This window comes from Oncorhynchus mykiss, chromosome 23, assembly GCF_013265735.2.
Source record: "Oncorhynchus mykiss isolate Arlee chromosome 23, USDA_OmykA_1.1, whole genome shotgun sequence".
Taxonomy (NCBI): Eukaryota; Metazoa; Chordata; class Actinopteri; order Salmoniformes; family Salmonidae; genus Oncorhynchus; species Oncorhynchus mykiss.
In genome coordinates, this window is record NC_048587.1 from 41,078,241 (window position 1) to 41,097,600 (window position 19,360).

The 19,360-nt window shown below is 42.1% G+C and overlaps 1 protein-coding gene across 1 annotated transcript in view; it reads right to left on the minus strand.

The window, feature by feature from the left end:
- The window catches only part of abca5 (ATP-binding cassette, sub-family A (ABC1), member 5), a 118,649-nt gene that overhangs the window by 16,522 nt on the left and 82,767 nt on the right, over positions 1 to 19,360 (minus strand). The window contains exons 30-33 of the mRNA XM_021581043.2: positions 18,103 to 18,278; positions 12,966 to 13,041; positions 11,983 to 12,077; positions 10,015 to 10,134 (exon numbers count right to left, since the gene is read on the minus strand). Of these exons, the coding sequence (XP_021436718.2) occupies positions 10,015 to 10,134; positions 11,983 to 12,077; positions 12,966 to 13,041; positions 18,103 to 18,278 (467 nt within the window). The remainder of the gene's footprint in view (positions 1 to 10,014; positions 10,135 to 11,982; positions 12,078 to 12,965; positions 13,042 to 18,102; positions 18,279 to 19,360) is intronic.

The window sequence follows — 19,360 nt, forward strand, 5'->3', positions numbered from 1 at the left end:
AAACCCAATACACCTGAGACACATCACCATCATCACAACTAGATAAACCCAATACACCTGAGACACATCATCATCATCACAACTAGATAAACCCAACCCACCTGAGACACATCACCATCATCATCATCACAACTAGATAAACCCAATAGACCTGAGACACATCACCATCATCACAACTAGATAAACCCAACCCACCTGAGACACATCATCATCATCACAACTAGATAAACCCAATACACCTGAGACACATCATCATCACCACAACTAGATAAACCCAATACACCTGAGACACATCACCATCATCACAACTAGATAAACCCAATACACCTGAGACACATCACCATCATAACTAGATAAACCCAATACACCTGAGACACATCACCATCATCACAACTAGATAAACCCAATACACCTGAGACACATCACCATCACCACAACTAGATAAACCCAACCCACCTGAGACACATCATCATCATCACAACTAGATAAACCCAATACACCTGAGACACATCACCATCACAACTAGATAAACCCAACACACCTGAGACACATCATCATCATCACAACTAGATAAACCCAATACACTTGAAATACATAATCATCATCATCATCACAACTAGATAAACCCAATACACCTGAGACACATCATCATCATCACAACTAGATAAACCCAATAGACCTGAGACACATCACCATCACCACAACTAGATAAACCCAACCCACCTGAGACACATCATCATCATCACAACTAGATAAACCCAATACACTTGAAATACATAATCATCATCATCATAACTAGATAAACCCAATACACCTGAGACACATCATCATCACCACAACTAGATAAACCCAACCCACCTGAGACACATCACCATCATCATCACAACTAGATAAACCCAATACACTTGAAATACATAATCATCATCATCATAACTAGATAAACCCAATACACCTGAGACACATCATCATCATCACAACTAGATAAACCCAACCCACCTGAGACACATCATCATCATCACAACTAGATAAACCCAATACACCTGAGACACATCACCATCATCACAACTAGATAAACCCAATAGACCTGAGACACATCACCATCATCACAACTAGATAAACCCAATAGACCTGAGACACATCACCATCACAACTAGATAAACCCAATACACCTGAGACACATCATCATCATCATCACAACTAGATAAACCCAACACACCTGAGACACATCACCATCACAACTAGATGAACCCAATAGACCTGAGACACATCACCATCACAACTAGATAAACCCAATACACCTGAGACACATCATCATCATCATCACAACTAGATAAACCCAACACACCTGAGACACATCACCATCACAACTAGATAAACCCAATACACCTGAGACACATCATCATCATCACAACTAGATAAACTCAACACACCTGAGACACATCACCATCATCATCAGAACTAGATAAACCCAATACACCTGAGACACATCATCATCATCACAACTAGATAAACCCAATACACCTGAGACACATCATCATCATCACAACTAGATAAACCCAACACACCTGAGACACATCACCATCACAACTAGATAAACTCAACACACCTGAGACACATCATCATCACAACTAGATAAACCTAATACACCTGAGACACATCATCATCATCACAACTAGATAAACCCAATACACCTGAGACACATCATCATCATCACAACTAGATAAACCCAATACACCTGACACATCATCATCACAACTAGATAAACCCAATACACCTGAGACACATCATCATCATCACAACTAGATAAACCCAATACACCTGAGACACATCACCATCATCACAACTAGATAAACCCAATACACCTGAGACACATCATCATCACAACTAGATAAACCCAATACACCTGAGACACATCATCATCATCACAACTAGATAAACCCAATACACCTGAGACACATCATCATCACAACTAGATAAACCCAATACACCTGAGACACATCACCATCATCACAACTAGATAAACCTAATACACCTGAGACACATCATCATCATCACAACTAGATAAACCCAACACAACTGAGACACATCACCATCACAACTAGATAAACTCAACACACCTGAGACACATCATCATCACAACTAGATAAACCCAATACACCTGAGACACATCATCATCATCACAACTAGATAAACCCAATACACCTGAGACACATCATCATCATCACAACTAGATAAACCCAATACACCTGAGACACATCATCATCACAACTAGATAAACCCAATACACCTGAGACACATCATCATCATCACAACTAGATAAACCCAATACACCTGAGACACATCACCATCATCACAACTAGATAAACCCAATAGACCTGAGACACATCATCATCATCACAACTAGATAAACCCAATACACCTGAGACACATCATCATCACAACTAGATAAACCCAATACACCTGAGACATACCATCATAACTAGATAAACCCAAAACAACTGAGACACATCATCATCATCACAACTAGATAAACCCAACACACCTGAGACACATCATCATCATCCTAATCACAACGACCACAAATCAACTCCCCAATACACCTGAGACACATCATCAACATCATCACAATTAGATAAACCCAATACACCTAAGACAAATCATCATCATCATCATCATCACAACTAGATAAACCCAATAGACCTGAGACACATCACCATCACAACTAGATAAACCCAATAGACCTGAGACACATCACCATCACAACTAGATAAACCCAATAGACCCGAGACACATCACCATCACAACTAGATAAACCCAATAGACCTGAGACACATCATCATCATAACTAGATAAACCCAATAGACCTGAGACACATCACCATCACAACTAGATAAACCCAACCCACCTGAGACACATCATCATCATCACAACTAGATAAACCCAATAGACCTGAGACACATCATCATCATCACAACTAGATAAACCCAATACACCTGAGACACATCACCATCACCACAACTAGATAAACCCAACCCACCTGAGACACATCACCATCATCACAACTAGATAAACCCAACCCACCTGAGACACATCACCATCATCACAACTAGATAAACCCAATACACCTGAGACACATCATCATCATCACAACTAGATAAACCCAACCCACCTGAGACACATCATCACAACTAGATAAACCCAACCCACCTGAGACACATCACCATCATCACAACTAGATAAACCCAATACACCTGAGACACATAATCATCATCACAACTAGATAAACCCAACCCACCTGAGACACATCACCATCATCACAACTAGATAAACCCAATACACCTGAGACACATCATCATCATCATCATCACAACTAGATAAACCCAATACACCTGAGACACATCATCATCATCACAACTAGATAAACCCAACCCACCTGAGACACATCATCATCATCACAACTAGATAAACCCAATACACCTGAGACACATCACCATCATCACAACTAGATAAACCCAATACACCTGAGACACATCACCATCATCACAACTAGATAAACCCAATACACTTGAAATACATAATCATCATCATCATAACTAGATAAACCCAATACACCTGAGACACATCATCATCACCACAACTAGATAAACCCAATACACCTGAGACACATCACCATCATCACAACTAGATAAACCCAATACACCTGAGACACATCACCATCACAACTAGATAAACTCAATAGACCTGAGACACATCATCATCATCACAACTAGATAAACCTAATACACCTGAGACACATCACCATCACAACTAGATAAACTCAATAGACCTGAGACACATCATCATCATCACAACTAGATAAACTCAATAGACCTGAGACACATCATCATCATCACAACTAGATAAACCTAATACACCTGAGACACATCACCATCACAACTAGATAAACTCAATAGACCTGAGACACATCATCATCATCACAACTAGATAAACCCAACCCACCTGAGACACATCACCATCACCACAACTAGATAAACCCAATACACCTGAGACACATCATCATCATCATCATAACTAGATAAACCCAACACACTTGAAATACATAATCATCATCATCACAACTAGATAAACCCAATACACCTGAGACACATCACCATCATCACAACTAGATAAACCCAACACACTTGAAATACATAATCATCATCATCACAACTAGATAAACCCAACACACCTGAGACACATCACCATCATAACTAGATAAACCCAATACACCTGAGACACATCACCATCATCACAACTAGATAAACCCAATACACCTGAGACACATCATCATCATCACAACTAGATAAACCCAATACACCTGAGACACATCATCATCACAACTAGATAAACCCAATACACCTGAGACACATCACCATCATAACTAGATAAACCCAATACACCTGAGACACATCACCATCATCACAACTAGATAAACCCAATAGACCTGAGACACATCATCATCATCACAACTAGATAAACCCAATACACCTGAGACACATCATCATCACAACTAGATAAACCCAATACACCTGAGACACATCACCATCATCACAACTAGATAAACCCAACACACTTGAAATACATAATCATCATCATCACAACTAGATAAACCCAATACACCTGAGACACATCACCATCACAACTAGATAAACTCAATAGACCTGAGACACATCACCATCACAACTAGATAAACCCAACCCACCTGAGACACATCACCATCACCACAACTAGATAAACCCAATAGACCTGAGACACATCACCATCACAACTAGATAAACCCAACACACTTGAAATACATAATCATCATCACAACTAGATAAACCCAACACACCTGAGACACATCATCATCACCACAACTAGATAAACCCAATACACCTGAGACACATCACCATAATCACAACTAGATAAACCCAATACACCTGAGACACATCACCATCACAACTAGATAAACTCAATAGACCTGAGACACATCATCATCATCACAACTAGATAAACCTAATACACCTGAGACACATCACCATCACAACTAGATAAACTCAATAGACCTGAGACACATCATCATCATCACAACTAGATAAACTCAATAGACCTGAGACACATCATCATCATCACAACTAGATAAACCTAATACACCTGAGACACATCACCATCACAACTAGATAAACTCAATAGACCTGAGACACATCATCATCATCACAACTAGATAAACCCAACCCACCTGAGACACATCACCATCACCACAACTAGATAAACCCAACACACTTGAAATACATCATCATCATCACAACTAGATAAACCCAACCCACCTGAGACACATCACCATCACCATCATCACAACTAGATAAACCCAATACACCTGAGACACATCATCATCATCATAACTAGATAAACCCAATACACCTGAGACACATCATCATCACCACAACTAGATAAACCCAATACACCTGAGACACATCATCATCACCACAACTAGATAAACCCAATACACCTGAGACACATCATCATCATCACAACTAGATAAACCCAATACACCTGAGACACATCACCATCATCACAACTAGATAAACCCAATAGACCTGAGACACATCATCATCATCACAACTAGATAAACCCAATACACCTGAGACACATCATCATCACAACTAGATAAACCCAATACACCTGAGACACATCACCATCATCACAACTAGATAAACCCAACCCACCTGAGACACATCATCATCATCACAACTAGATAAACCCAACCCACCTGAGACACATCACCATCATCACAACTAGATAAACCCAATACACCTGAGACACATCATCATCATCACAACTAGATAAACCCAATACACCTGAGACACATCACCATCATCACAACTAGATAAACCCAATACACCTGAGACACATCATCATCATCACAACTAGATAAACCCAACCCACCTGAGACACATCACCATCATCACAACTAGATAAACCCAATACACCTGAGACACATCATCATCATCACAACTAGATAAACCCAATACACCTGAGACACATCACCATCACCACAACTAGATAAACCCAACACACTTGAAATACATAATCATCATCATCACAACTAGATAAACCCAATACACCTGAGACACATCATCATCATCACAACTAGATAAACCCAACCCACCTGAGACACATCACCATCACAACTAGATAAACTCAATAGACCTGAGACACATCATCATCATCATCATCACAACTAGATAAACCCAATACACCTGAGACACATCATCATCATCACAACTAGATAAACCCAACCCACCTGAGACACATCACCATCATCACAACTAGATAAACCCAATACACCTGAGACACATCATCATCATCACAACTAGATAAACCCAATACACCTGAGACACATCACCATCATCACAACTAGATAAACCCAATACACCTGAGACACATCATCATCATCACAACTAGATAAACCCAACCCACCTGAGACACATCACCATCATCATCATCACAACTAGATAAACCCAATACACCTGAGACACATAATCATCATCATCACAACTAGATAAACCCAATACACCTGAGACACATAATCATCATCATCACAACTAGATAAACCCAATAGACCTGAGACACATCACCATCATCACAACTAGATAAACCCAACCCACCTGAGACACATCATCATCATCACAACTAGATAAACCCAATAGACCTGAGACACATCACCATCATCATCACAACTAGATAAACCCAACACACCTGAGACACATAATCATCATCATCACAACTAGATAAACCCAATACACCTGAGACACATCATCATCATCACAACTAGATAAACCCAACCCACCTGAGACACATCACCATCATCACAACTAGATAAACCCAATACACCTGAGACACATCATCATCATCACAACTAGATAAACCCAATACACCTGAGACACATCACCATCATCACAACTAGATAAACCCAATACACCTGAGACACATCATCATCATCACAACTAGATAAACCCAACCCACCTGAGACACATCACCATCATCATCATCACAACTAGATAAACCCAATACACCTGAGACACATAATCATCATCATCACAACTAGATAAACCCAATACACCTGAGACACATAATCATCATCATCACAACTAGATAAACCCAATAGACCTGAGACACATCACCATCATCACAACTAGATAAACCCAACCCACCTGAGACACATCATCATCATCACAACTAGATAAACCCAATACACTTGAAATACATAATCATCATCATCATAACTAGATAAACCCAATACACCTGAGACACATAATCATCATCATCACAACTAGATAAACCCAACCCACCTGAGACACATCATCATCATCACAACTAGATAAACCCAATACACTTGAAATACATAATCATCATCATCATCACAACTAGATAAACCCAATACACCTGAGACACATCATCATCATCACAACTAGATAAACCCAATACACCTGAGACACATCACCATCATCACAACTAGATAAACCCAACCCACCTGAGACACATCATCATCATCACAACTAGATAAACCCAATACACCTGAGACACATCACCATCATCACAACTAGATAAACCCAATAGACCTGAGACACATCACCATCATCACAACTAGATAAACCCAATAGACCTGAGACACATCACCATCACAACTAGATAAACCCAATACACCTGAGACACATCACCATCACAACTAGATAAACCCAATAGACCTGAAACACATCATCATCATCACAACTAGATAAACCCAACACACCTGAGACACATCACCATCACAACTAGATAAACCCAATAGACCTGAGACACATCACCATCACAACTAGATAAACCCAATACACCTGAGACACATCATCATCATCATCACAACTAGATAAACCCAACACACCTGAGACACATCACCATCACAACTAGATAAACCCAATAGACCTGAGACACATCATCATCATCACAACTAGATAAACCCAATACACCTGAGACACATCATCATCATCACAACTAGATAAACTCAACACACCTGAGACACATCACCATCATCATCATAACTAGATAAACCCAATACACCTGAGACACATCATCATCATCACAACTAGATAAACCCAATACACCTGAGACACATCATCATCATCACAACTAGATAAACCCAACACACCTGAGACACATCACCATCACAACTAGATAAACTCAACACACCTGAGACACATCATCATCACAACTAGATAAACCTAATACACCTGAGACACATCATCATCATCACAACTAGATAAACCCAATACACCTGAGACACATCATCATCATCACAACTAGATAAACCCAATACACCTGACACATCATCATCACAACTAGATAAACCCAATACACCTGAGACACATCATCATCATCACAACTAGATAAACCCAATACACCTGAGACACATCACCATCATCACAACTAGATAAACCCAATACACCTGAGACACATCATCATCACAACTAGATAAACCCAATACACCTGAGACACATCATCATCATCACAACTAGATAAACCCAATACACCTGAGACACATCATCATCACAACTAGATAAACCCAATACACCTGAGACACATCACCATCATCACAACTAGATAAACCTAATACACCTGAGACACATCATCATCATCACAACTAGATAAACCCAACACACCTGAGACACATCACCATCACAACTAGATAAACTCAACACACCTGAGACACATCATCATCACAACTAGATAAACCCAATACACCTGAGACACATCATCATCATCACAACTAGATAAACCCAATACACCTGAGACACATCATCATCATCACAACTAGATAAACCCAATACACCTGAGACACATCATCATCACAACTAGATAAACCCAATAGACCTGAGACACATCATCATCATCACAACTAGATAAACCCAATACACCTGAGACACATCATCATCACAACTAGATAAACCCAATACACCTGAGACACATCATCATCATCACAACTAGATAAACCCAATACACCTGAGACACATCATCATCATCACAACTAGATAAACCCAATACACCTGAGACACATCATCATCATCACAACTAGATAAACCCAATACACCTGAGACACATCACCATCATCACAACTAGATAAACCCAATACACCTGAGACACATCATCATCATCACAACTAGATAAACCCAATACACCTGAGACACATCACCATCATCACAACTAGATAAACCCAATACACCTGAGACACATCACCATCACCACAACTAGATAAACCCAATACACCTGAGACACATCATCATCATCACAACTAGATAAACCCAACCCACCTGAGACACATCACCATCATCACAACTAGATAAACCCAATACACCTGAGACACATCATCATCATCACAACTAGATAAACCCAATACACCTGAGACACATCACCATCATCACAACTAGATAAACCCAATACACCTGAGACACATCACCATCATCACAACTAGATAAACCCAACACACTTGAAATACATAATCATCATCATCATAACTAGATAAACCCAATACACCTGAGACACATCATCATCATAACTAGATAAACCCAATACACCTGAGACACATCACCATCACCACAACTAGATAAACCCAATACACCTGAGACACATCATCATCACCACAACTAGATAAACCCAACACACTTGAAATACATAATCATCATCATCATAACTAGATAAACCCAATACACCTGAGACACATCACCATCACAACTAGATAAACCGTACCCACAGTATGATAAAAAGTACTTGTAACAAAGTCATTGCAACAAAGTTATTTATAACCTAGTTACTGCGACATAGATTATTAGCTAAAGCAATGTAATTGCAACATATCACACCTTTTCCCCAATGTCAGAGCTTTGGGAGGGCAGACCACAAACAGCCAGTGGCAAGTGCATTCTCTATCCATCTTCACCCCTACTCTGATACCCCAACACTCACCTGAGCTGCCCTGACACCATGATGGCCACGCGGTCACACACAGCCTCAGCCTCCTCCATGTAGTGAGTGGTCAGAATGGCCCCACGCTGGCGGTTCTTAAACGCTGCCCGGATAGCCCTCCTGGAGACAGGACGAACCAGAGGGACAGAAGGACCACAGCCTTAGCACTTTACTGGCTACTTAACAGAGTAGAACAATGAAAATCTAAAACTAAAAAACTAACTGAAAACTTTTGAAACTGAAGTTGACATATACTTTTGGTTATGTAGTGTATGAACACCTGCTCGTCAACCATCTCATTCCAAAATCATGGATATTAATATGGAGTTGGTCCCCGTTTTACTGCTATAACAGCCTCCACTCTTCTGGGAAGGCTTTCCACTAGATGTTGGAACATTGCTGCTATAACAGCCTCCACTCTTCTTGGAAGGCTTTCCACTAGATGTTAGAACATTGCTGCTATAACAGCCTCCACTCTTCTTGGAAGGCTTTCCACTAGATGTTAGAACATTGCTGCTATAACAGCCTCCACTCTTCTTGGAAGGCTTTCCACTAGATGTTAGAACATTGCTGCAATAACAGCCTCCACTCTTCTTGGAAGGCTTTCCACTAGATGTTAGAACATTGCTGCAATAACAGCCTCCACTCTTCTTGGAAGGCTTTCCACTAGATGTTAGAACATTGCTGCAATAACAGCTTCCACTCTTCTTGGAAGGCTTTCCACTAGATGTTAGAACATTGCCGCAGGGACTTGTTACCATTCAGACACAAGAGCATTAGTGAGGTGGGACACTGATGTTGGGCTATTAGGCCTGTTGGGTTAGTCGGCGTTCCAATTCATTCCAAAGGTGTTCGATGGGGTCGAGGTCAGGGCTCTGTGCAGGCCAGTCAAGTTCTTCCACACTGATCTTGACAAACATTTTCTATATGAACCTCGCTTTGTGCACGGGGGTATTCTTATGCTGAAACTGGAATGGGCCTTCCTCAAACTGTTGCCACAAAGTTGGAAGCGCAGAATCATCTAGAATGTCCAAACTGTCCAAATTGTATGCGGTAGCGTTAAGATTTCCCTTCACTGGAACTAAGTGGCCTAGCCCGAACCATGGAAAACAGCTCCAGACCATTATTCCCCCCTTTACAGTTGGCACTTTGCATTCGGTGAGGTAGCGTTTTCCTGGCATCTGCCAAACCCAGATTTGTCCGTCGGACTGCCAGATAGTGAAGCGTGATTCATCACTCCAGAGAAAGCGTTTCCACTGCTCCAGAGTCCAATGGCGGCGAGCTTTACATCACTCGAGCCGACGCTTGGCATTGCGTATGGTGATCTTAGGCTTGTGAGCGGCTGCTCTGCCATGGAACAACATTTCATGAATCTCCAGACGAACAGTTCTTGTGCTGACGTTGCTTCCAGAGGCAGTTTGGAACTTGTTAGTGAGTGTTGCAACCGAGGACAGACCATTTTTATGCGCTACACGCTTCAGCACTCGGTGGTCCCATTCTGTGAGCTTGTGTGGCCTACCACTTTGCAGCTGAGCCGTTGTTGCTCCTAAACGTTTCCACTTCACAATAAGGGCAGCTCTAGCAAGGCAGAAGTTTGACAAACTGACTTTTTGGAAAGGTGGCATCCTATGACGGTGCCACTTTGAAAGTCACTGAGCTAATCAGTAAGGCCATTCTACTGCCAATGTTTGTCTATGGAGATTGCATGGCTGTGTGCTCAATTTTATTCACCTGTTAGCAATGGGTGTGGCTGAAATAGCTGAATCCACTGAAGGTGTCCCCACATGCTTTTGTATATATAGTGTATATGTACAAATTACACAATGAAACACGATACATTCTGGTTTCTATTGATTGCAGTGTGATTTTGCTGTAATTTCTCAGCCTTGTACCGCACAACTACTTCTTGTCAACAACATTGTTTTGGTCTGATTGTGCCTGTCCCAGGGAGAGGAGCATGGGTCTCACCACATGCGTTGTTTGGACTTGGGGTCCATCCCTGTAGAAGGCTCGTCCAGCAGAACTATCTGAGGGTTCCCCAACATGCTGAGAGCAAAGCACAACTGAAACACATAAACAGCAAACACAAAGGAACACAGTCAACAACGTGTGGCACAGATACAAATTAAACAGGCAAATGAGAATTAGTGAGGGCAAAAGGATTTGAATGTTTGGGCTAGGCTAAAATGCACAAAGAAAACGCAACAATCAAATCAAATGTATTTATAAAGCACTTTTTACATCAGCAGAAGTCCCAAAGTGCTTATACAGAAACCCAACCTAAAACTCTAAACAGCAAGCAATGCAGATATAGAAGCAAGGTTGGCTAGGAAAAACTCCCTAGTAAGTCAGGAAGAAACCTAGAGAGGAACCAGGCTCTGAGGGGTTGACAGTCCTCTTCTGGCTTTCCCAAGTGGAGATTATAAAATTGTCCATGAAGGCCAGATCATTCTTCAAGATGTTCAAACGTTCATAGATGACCAGCAGGGTCAAATAATAATCACAGCGGTTGTAGGGGGTACAATATGTCAGCACCTCAGGAGTAAACGTCAATTGGCTTCTCATAGCTGAGCATTCAGAGATTGAGACAGCAGTCAACATACTGTGACACAGATATACAAATTAAACAAGTGAGCAAAGTAAGGTTTTAGGATTTGGTTAATGTTTATGGGCTAAGCTTGGTGGTTATTTTACACACACACCAGCTAACATTGTAGGGTTGTTTGAGCTGGCAGAGGGAGGAAATACTCACCTCATTTCCTCTCTCTATTATCAAACATCAAATTAAATGATGGATGGTACTGCTAGGCCCATTTCAGCTCTCCAAAGGTCTCCCTGGCAGGCAGTTTCAAACTAAAAGTCTCCCTTTCCACAGTGTTATGTAAAGGTGTGTGGAGAGTAGACAGAGTGTGAAGTGGAACTCTCTCTTGCTCTCCCTCTTTCTGTCTCACCTTCCTCTTGATCCCAGCTGAGAGGTTTTTGGCCTGCTTGTGGAGGTGGCCCTTCAGCTCCAGAGCATTCACCACACTGATAGGAACACAGAGAGAGACAAACACAAAGTTCACACAAAGTCTATTCCACAGGAGACCACAGCAAAAAGGTACATAACAGAAAAATAAAGATTGCCAAGTCTAAAAGGCAGGTTAGATAAGACGCAAATGTTAGATACATTATTAACTTTTTAGGATTAAAATGAACTCCAGATAAACAATCCAATCAATGCTTAGTTGTCAACAGCACATCTCTGACTACATCAGGCACCACCTGTTACTACCACAAGACAGTTGTCATAAGGGTATTTACAGTGCCTTGCGAAAGTATTCGGCCCCCTTGAACTTTGCGACCTTTTGCCACATTTCAGGCTTCAAACATAAAGATATAAAACTGTATTTTTTTGTGAAGAATCAACAACAAGTGGGACACAATCATGAAGTGGAACGACATTTATTGGATATTTCAAACTTTTTTAACAAACCAAAAACTGAAAAATTGGGCATGCAAAATTATTCAGCCCCTTTTACTTTCAGTGCAGCAAACTCTCTCCAGAAGTTCAGTGAGGATCTCTGAATGATCCAATGTTGACCTAAATGACTAATGATGATAAATACAATCCACCTGTGTGTAATCAAGTCTCCGTATAAATGCACTTGCACTGTGATAGTCTTAGAGGTCCGTTAAAAGCGCAGAGAGCACCATGAAGAACAAGGAACACACCAGGCAGGTCCGAGATACTGTTGTGAAGAAGTTTAAAGCCGGATTTGGATACAAAAAATTTTTCCCCAAGCTTTAAACATCCCAAGGAGCACTGTGCAAGCGATAATATTGAAATGGAAGGAGTATCAGACCACTGCAAATCTACCAAGACCTGGCCGTCCCTCTAAACTTTCAGCTCATACAAGGAGAAGACTGATCAGAGATGCAGCCAAGAGGCCCATGATCACTCTGGATGAACTGCAGAGATCTACAGCTGAGGTGGGAGACTCTGTCCATAGGACAACAATCAGTCGTATATTGCACAAATCTGGCCTTTATGGAAGAGTGGCAAGAAGAAAGCCATTTCTTAAAGATATCCATAAAAAGTGTCGGTTAAAGTTTGCCACAAGCCACCTGGGAGACACACCAAACATGTGGAAGAATGTGCTCTGGTCAGATGAAACCAAAATGGAACTTTTTGGCAACAATGCAAAACGTTATGTTTGGCGTAAAAGCAACACAGCTCATCACCCTGAACACACCATCCCCACTGTCAAACATGGTGGTGGCAGCATCATGGTTTGGGCCTGCTTTTCTTCAGCAGGGACAGGGAAGATGGTTAAAATTGATGGGAAGATGGATGGAGCCAAATACAGGACCATTCTGGAAGAAAACCTGATAGAGTCTGCAAAAGACCTGAGACTGGGACGGAGATTTGTCTTCCAACAAGACAATGATCCAAAACATAAAGCAAAATCTACAATGGAATGGTTCAAAAATAAACATATCCAGGTGTTAGAATGGCCAAGTCAAAGTCCAGACCTGAATCCAATCGAGAATCTGTGGAAAGAACTGAAAACTGCTGTTCACAAATGCTCTCCATCCAACCTCACTGAGCTCGAGCTGTTTTGCAAGGAGGAATGGGAAAACATTTCAGTCTCTCGATGTGCAAAACTGATAGAGACATACCCCAAGCGACTTACAGCTGTAATCGCAGCAAAAGGTGGCGCTACAAAGTATTAACTTAAGGGGGCTGAATAATTTTGCACGCCCAATTTTTCAGTTTTTGATTTGTTAAAAAAGTTTGAAATATCCAATAAATGTCGTTCCACTTCATGATTGTGTCCCACTTGTTGTTGATTCTTCACAAAAAAATACAGTTTTATATCTTTATGTTTGAAGCCTGAAATGTGGCAAAAGGTCGCAAAGTTCAAGGGGGCCGAATACTTTCGCAAGGCACTGTCTATCTATTATGGGGTCCAAACACATTAAAGCACTTACATTACATATAAAAACAGAGAAAACAGGACATCATATAACATTATTACACCACTACATATCTACAATACAAACTGTATAAAACCACCATACAACAATATTATAATGTACGTGTGTGTAGAGTGTGTGTGCTAGCGCTTGTGTGCGTATGGTTGTGTCTGCACCTTTGTGTGTCTCTTTACAGTCCCCGCTGTTCCATAAGGTGTATTTTTAGCTTTTTTTATTATTATTTTTTTATTTACATTTTAAATCTGGACTTGAGCATTGTGAAGAGACCTCTGGTGACATGTCTTGTGGGGTATGCATGGGTGTCTGAGCTGTGTGCTAGTAGTTTAAACAGACACCTCTGTACATTCAGCATGTCAACACCTCTTACAGAAACAAGTAGTGATGAAGTCAATCTCTCTTCCACTTTGAGCCATGAGAGATTTACATTCATATCATTGTTAGCTCTCCGTTTACTTTAAAGGGCCAGCCGTGCTGCCCTGTTCTGAGCCAATTGTAATTACCATAAGTCCCTCTTTGTGGCACAGTGGTTAACATCTCTTTTCTGAGTGTACTGCATATAACCAGCTTCTCAGGCACCATCTCAGTGTGCTTCATTCTATAGCTTGAGGACTCCTGATAGTATCATTTTTTTTGTTGTCTTTATCTACTGATGTCTAGTACTGTCTGTAAGCTAGCTAGGGTCATCTACTTTAAGTGCTCCCTGTCTTCACAGTGACCTACTTGGTGTCTGCTGACTGTTCATAATTTGCAGATAGTTCATGACACATCAATCAGGATGAAGGTACAGGGCCATTTGTGACTTCTTTTGGGTAATCAGTGGCTATATTGGAGGGGGAGTGCTTTCGCTTCTCCTAGGCAATCAGCAATTAGTACAGGGATGCGTGCTCTCCACCTCTGATAAGCAATTAGCAATTAGTGTTAGTTCTTCAGTCTTCCCTGGTTTCTCAGCGATAGCTGTAAGGAGCGGTTGTGTCAGTTCGGTCTCATAACTAAGACCAACGCCGAAACAAAGACGGTTCTGTGGAGTTGTTGGAGGAAGGCTCCACACTCTCACTTGAGTATATCTTACCTAGTTATTTACTTTCTGATTTTGCAGCTTTGTGAACCCTGTGTGTTTTCTATACCTGTTTGCACCTACCCCTGTAGGATTTACAGACGTTCCCCACAACTTGGTTGCAACCCTCCTAATTTAGTGCACCCTGCACGGACAATCCATGTGGAATTCCTGGTCTCTGGCAGCATTTGGAACTGCCACTCTGCGGTCAAGAATGCCTAGTTCATCTCAGCCTATGCTGCCCTTCAGTTCCTCGACTTTCTGGCCCTGACAAAAGACATGTATCACCCCAGAGAACACTGCTACTCTACATCTGACTGTTTCTCTCATAGTCCGAGAGCACCTGGTCTTTGGTGGTGGTGACACAGGTCTACTAATTTCTATTCTCACCTGTCCATCTCCTCTCCCTTCTGCTAAATACTTATCCCGACTCTGTCTCTTCGACTCTACTCCCCTCCCTTTCCACATCCTATGATCCTGCACAGTCCCCTTTCCTCCCGGCCGGCTCGGCCCTCTCCTCCTGCTCCGTGGCTGAGTGACTCATTGTGAGTTTACAAAACAGGGCTGAGAGGAAAATGGAGGAACAAACTTCCAGAGAACCCATCATCCTTTCACTCCCTCCTCTCTACCTACTCTTCCTCTGTATCTGCTGCTAAAGCCACTTTCAACCACTACATTTCATGCTTCTGCCTCTTACCCTAGGAAACTCTTCCACCTTCTCCCTCCTTAATCCTCTACCCCCCCCACTCCCTCCGGACGACTTTGTCAACAACTTTGGGGGGAAAAAAACGATTGACGACATCTGCTACTCTTTCACTCAGCCTATTGAGTCCACTGGTCTCACTCAGAACTACCCTACACCTTGACCTCTTTCTCCCCTTTTCCAGATGACGTCTGGCCACTGGACAACCTGCCGGCTCGACCCCAGACCATCTTGGAGACCTTCTCCCATCAACTTATCCCTGACCACTGGCTGCGTCCCCTCTAACTTCAAAATGGTTTCTCCCCTCAAGAAACCAACACTCGGCTCATCTGACATCAAACTATAGACCTATATATAGCCTTTTCTTTCCAAAACACCTGAGTGTGCTGTCTATGATCAACTTCATCGTTATGGCTCTCTATGATCTTGACCCTAACTAGTCAGGCTTCAAGATGGGTCACCCAACCGTGACTGCTCTTCTGTGTCAGAGGCTCTCTGCACTGCCAAAGCTGACTCTCTCCTCTGTTCTCATCCTCCTAGATCTATCCACTGCCTTTGACACCATGAACCATCAGATCCTCCTCTCCACCCTCTCAGGGCAGGGCATCTCGGGCTCTGCACACTCTTGGATTGCATCCTACCTGGCAGGCCGCTCCTACCAGATGACATGGAGAGGAACACAGATTTACAGATTTACTGGTGTCCCCCAGCGCTCGGTTCTAGGGCCTCTATACACCAAGTCACTCGGCTCCGTCATATCCTCACATGGTTTCTCCTATCATTGCTCTGCAGATGACACGCAACTACTTTCCCTTCTGACACCCAGGTGCCCGGCCCACCACCTCAAGCTCAATAAGACATAACTGCTCTTCCCCTGGGGGAAGGCCTGCCCGCTCAAAGAAATCTCCATCACGGTTGACAACTCCAGTGTCGCCCTCCCAGAGTGCGAAGAACCTTGGCGTGACACTATTGTTCTCTGCAAACATCAAAGCAGTGACCCGTTCGTGCTCTACAACACCTGTAGAGTACGACCCTATAATACACAGGAAGTGGTGAAGGTCAATCCAGGCACTTGTCATCTCCGGTCTGGACCACTGCAACTTGCTGTTGGCTGGGTTACCCGCTTGTGCCATCAAACCCCTGAAACTTATCCAGAACGCTGCCGCCTGCCTGGTTTTCAAGTTCTCCTATATCACCCCACTCCTCCTCACGATCGGAACAGCAACTGCCCCCACCCACCACACTTTCGTTGCCAGTGATGTGGTTGTCCTTCCTAGTTAACATGAATGCAGTCACACTGGAAAAGAGCATCTGCTAAATGACAAGTGTTAACATGATAGTGGATAGTTACCGTGTGATGATGCCAGGGACGTCCTGTCCGCGGAGGCCCTTGATGGCAGCGTAGATCTCCAGGTGTTCCTCCAGGGTGATGCGGGGCCACAAAGGGCTGACCTGGGGACAGTAGCCTATATGCTCCAGGGGGTTGTCTACTGGACGGAACTCTGTACTGTAGTCCCCCATCAGGACCTGAGGCAAGAAAAACACTTATATTCAATCATAGGATCAGATTGGACCTTAAAAGCAGCTGTTTTTTTGTCTCAATATTAAACCATTTCTGGGCAATAATTAAGTACCTTTTATCTGTGATTGTTTTATACAATTTTGATTGAAAACCAACCTTAGGAAAGAGCAATTTCTCAAGCAAGAATTGTTAGGACTGGACAGCATCCCAATTTTGACTGTATGTATTGTTTCCACTGAGGTTAGAATAGTACTAAGTATTCAGACCCCTTTCATCACATTGAAAGCCTTATTCTAAAATTGATTAAAAGAAATTTCAATCTACACGATACCGCTTAATGACAAAGCAAAAACAGGTTTGCAAATAAACATTTACATGACTTGAGCTCATCAGGTGTATCCTGTTCCAATGATCATCCTTGATGTTTCTACAACTTCATTGGACATGATTTGGAAAGTTACTATACAAGGTCCCACAGTTGACGGTGCATGTCAGAGCAAAAACCAAGCCATGAGTTTGTCTGGAGAGCTCCGAGACAGGATTGTGTCAAGGCACCAAAACATTTCTGCAGCAATGAAGGTGCACAAGAACACAGTGGCCTCCATTCTTAAATGGAAGAAGTTTGGAACCACCTAGACTCATCTTAAACTGAGCAATCGGGAGAGAAGCACCTTGGTCAGGGAGTTGACCAAGAACCCCAGAGTTCCTCTGTGGAGATGGGACAACCATCTCTGCAATACTCAACCAATCAGGCCTTTATGGTAGAATGGACAGACGAAAGCCACTCCTTAGTAAAAGGCGCTTGGAGTTTGCCAAAAGGCACCTGAAGGACTCAGACCATGAGAAACTAGATTCTCTGGTCAGATGAAACCAAGATTGAACTCTTTGGCTTGACAACAAAGTGTCACATCTGGAGGAAACCTGGCACCATCCCTACTGTGAAGCATGCTGGTAGGGCTGTGCGATATATAGATCGTGTGACGATAGAACATATTATTTCATTGTTGCAAATCACTCTTTACAGCAATATTTTTTGTCAATTGGAAAACGCTTAGCGTTATGAGATTTTGACCATATTGCCCAGCCC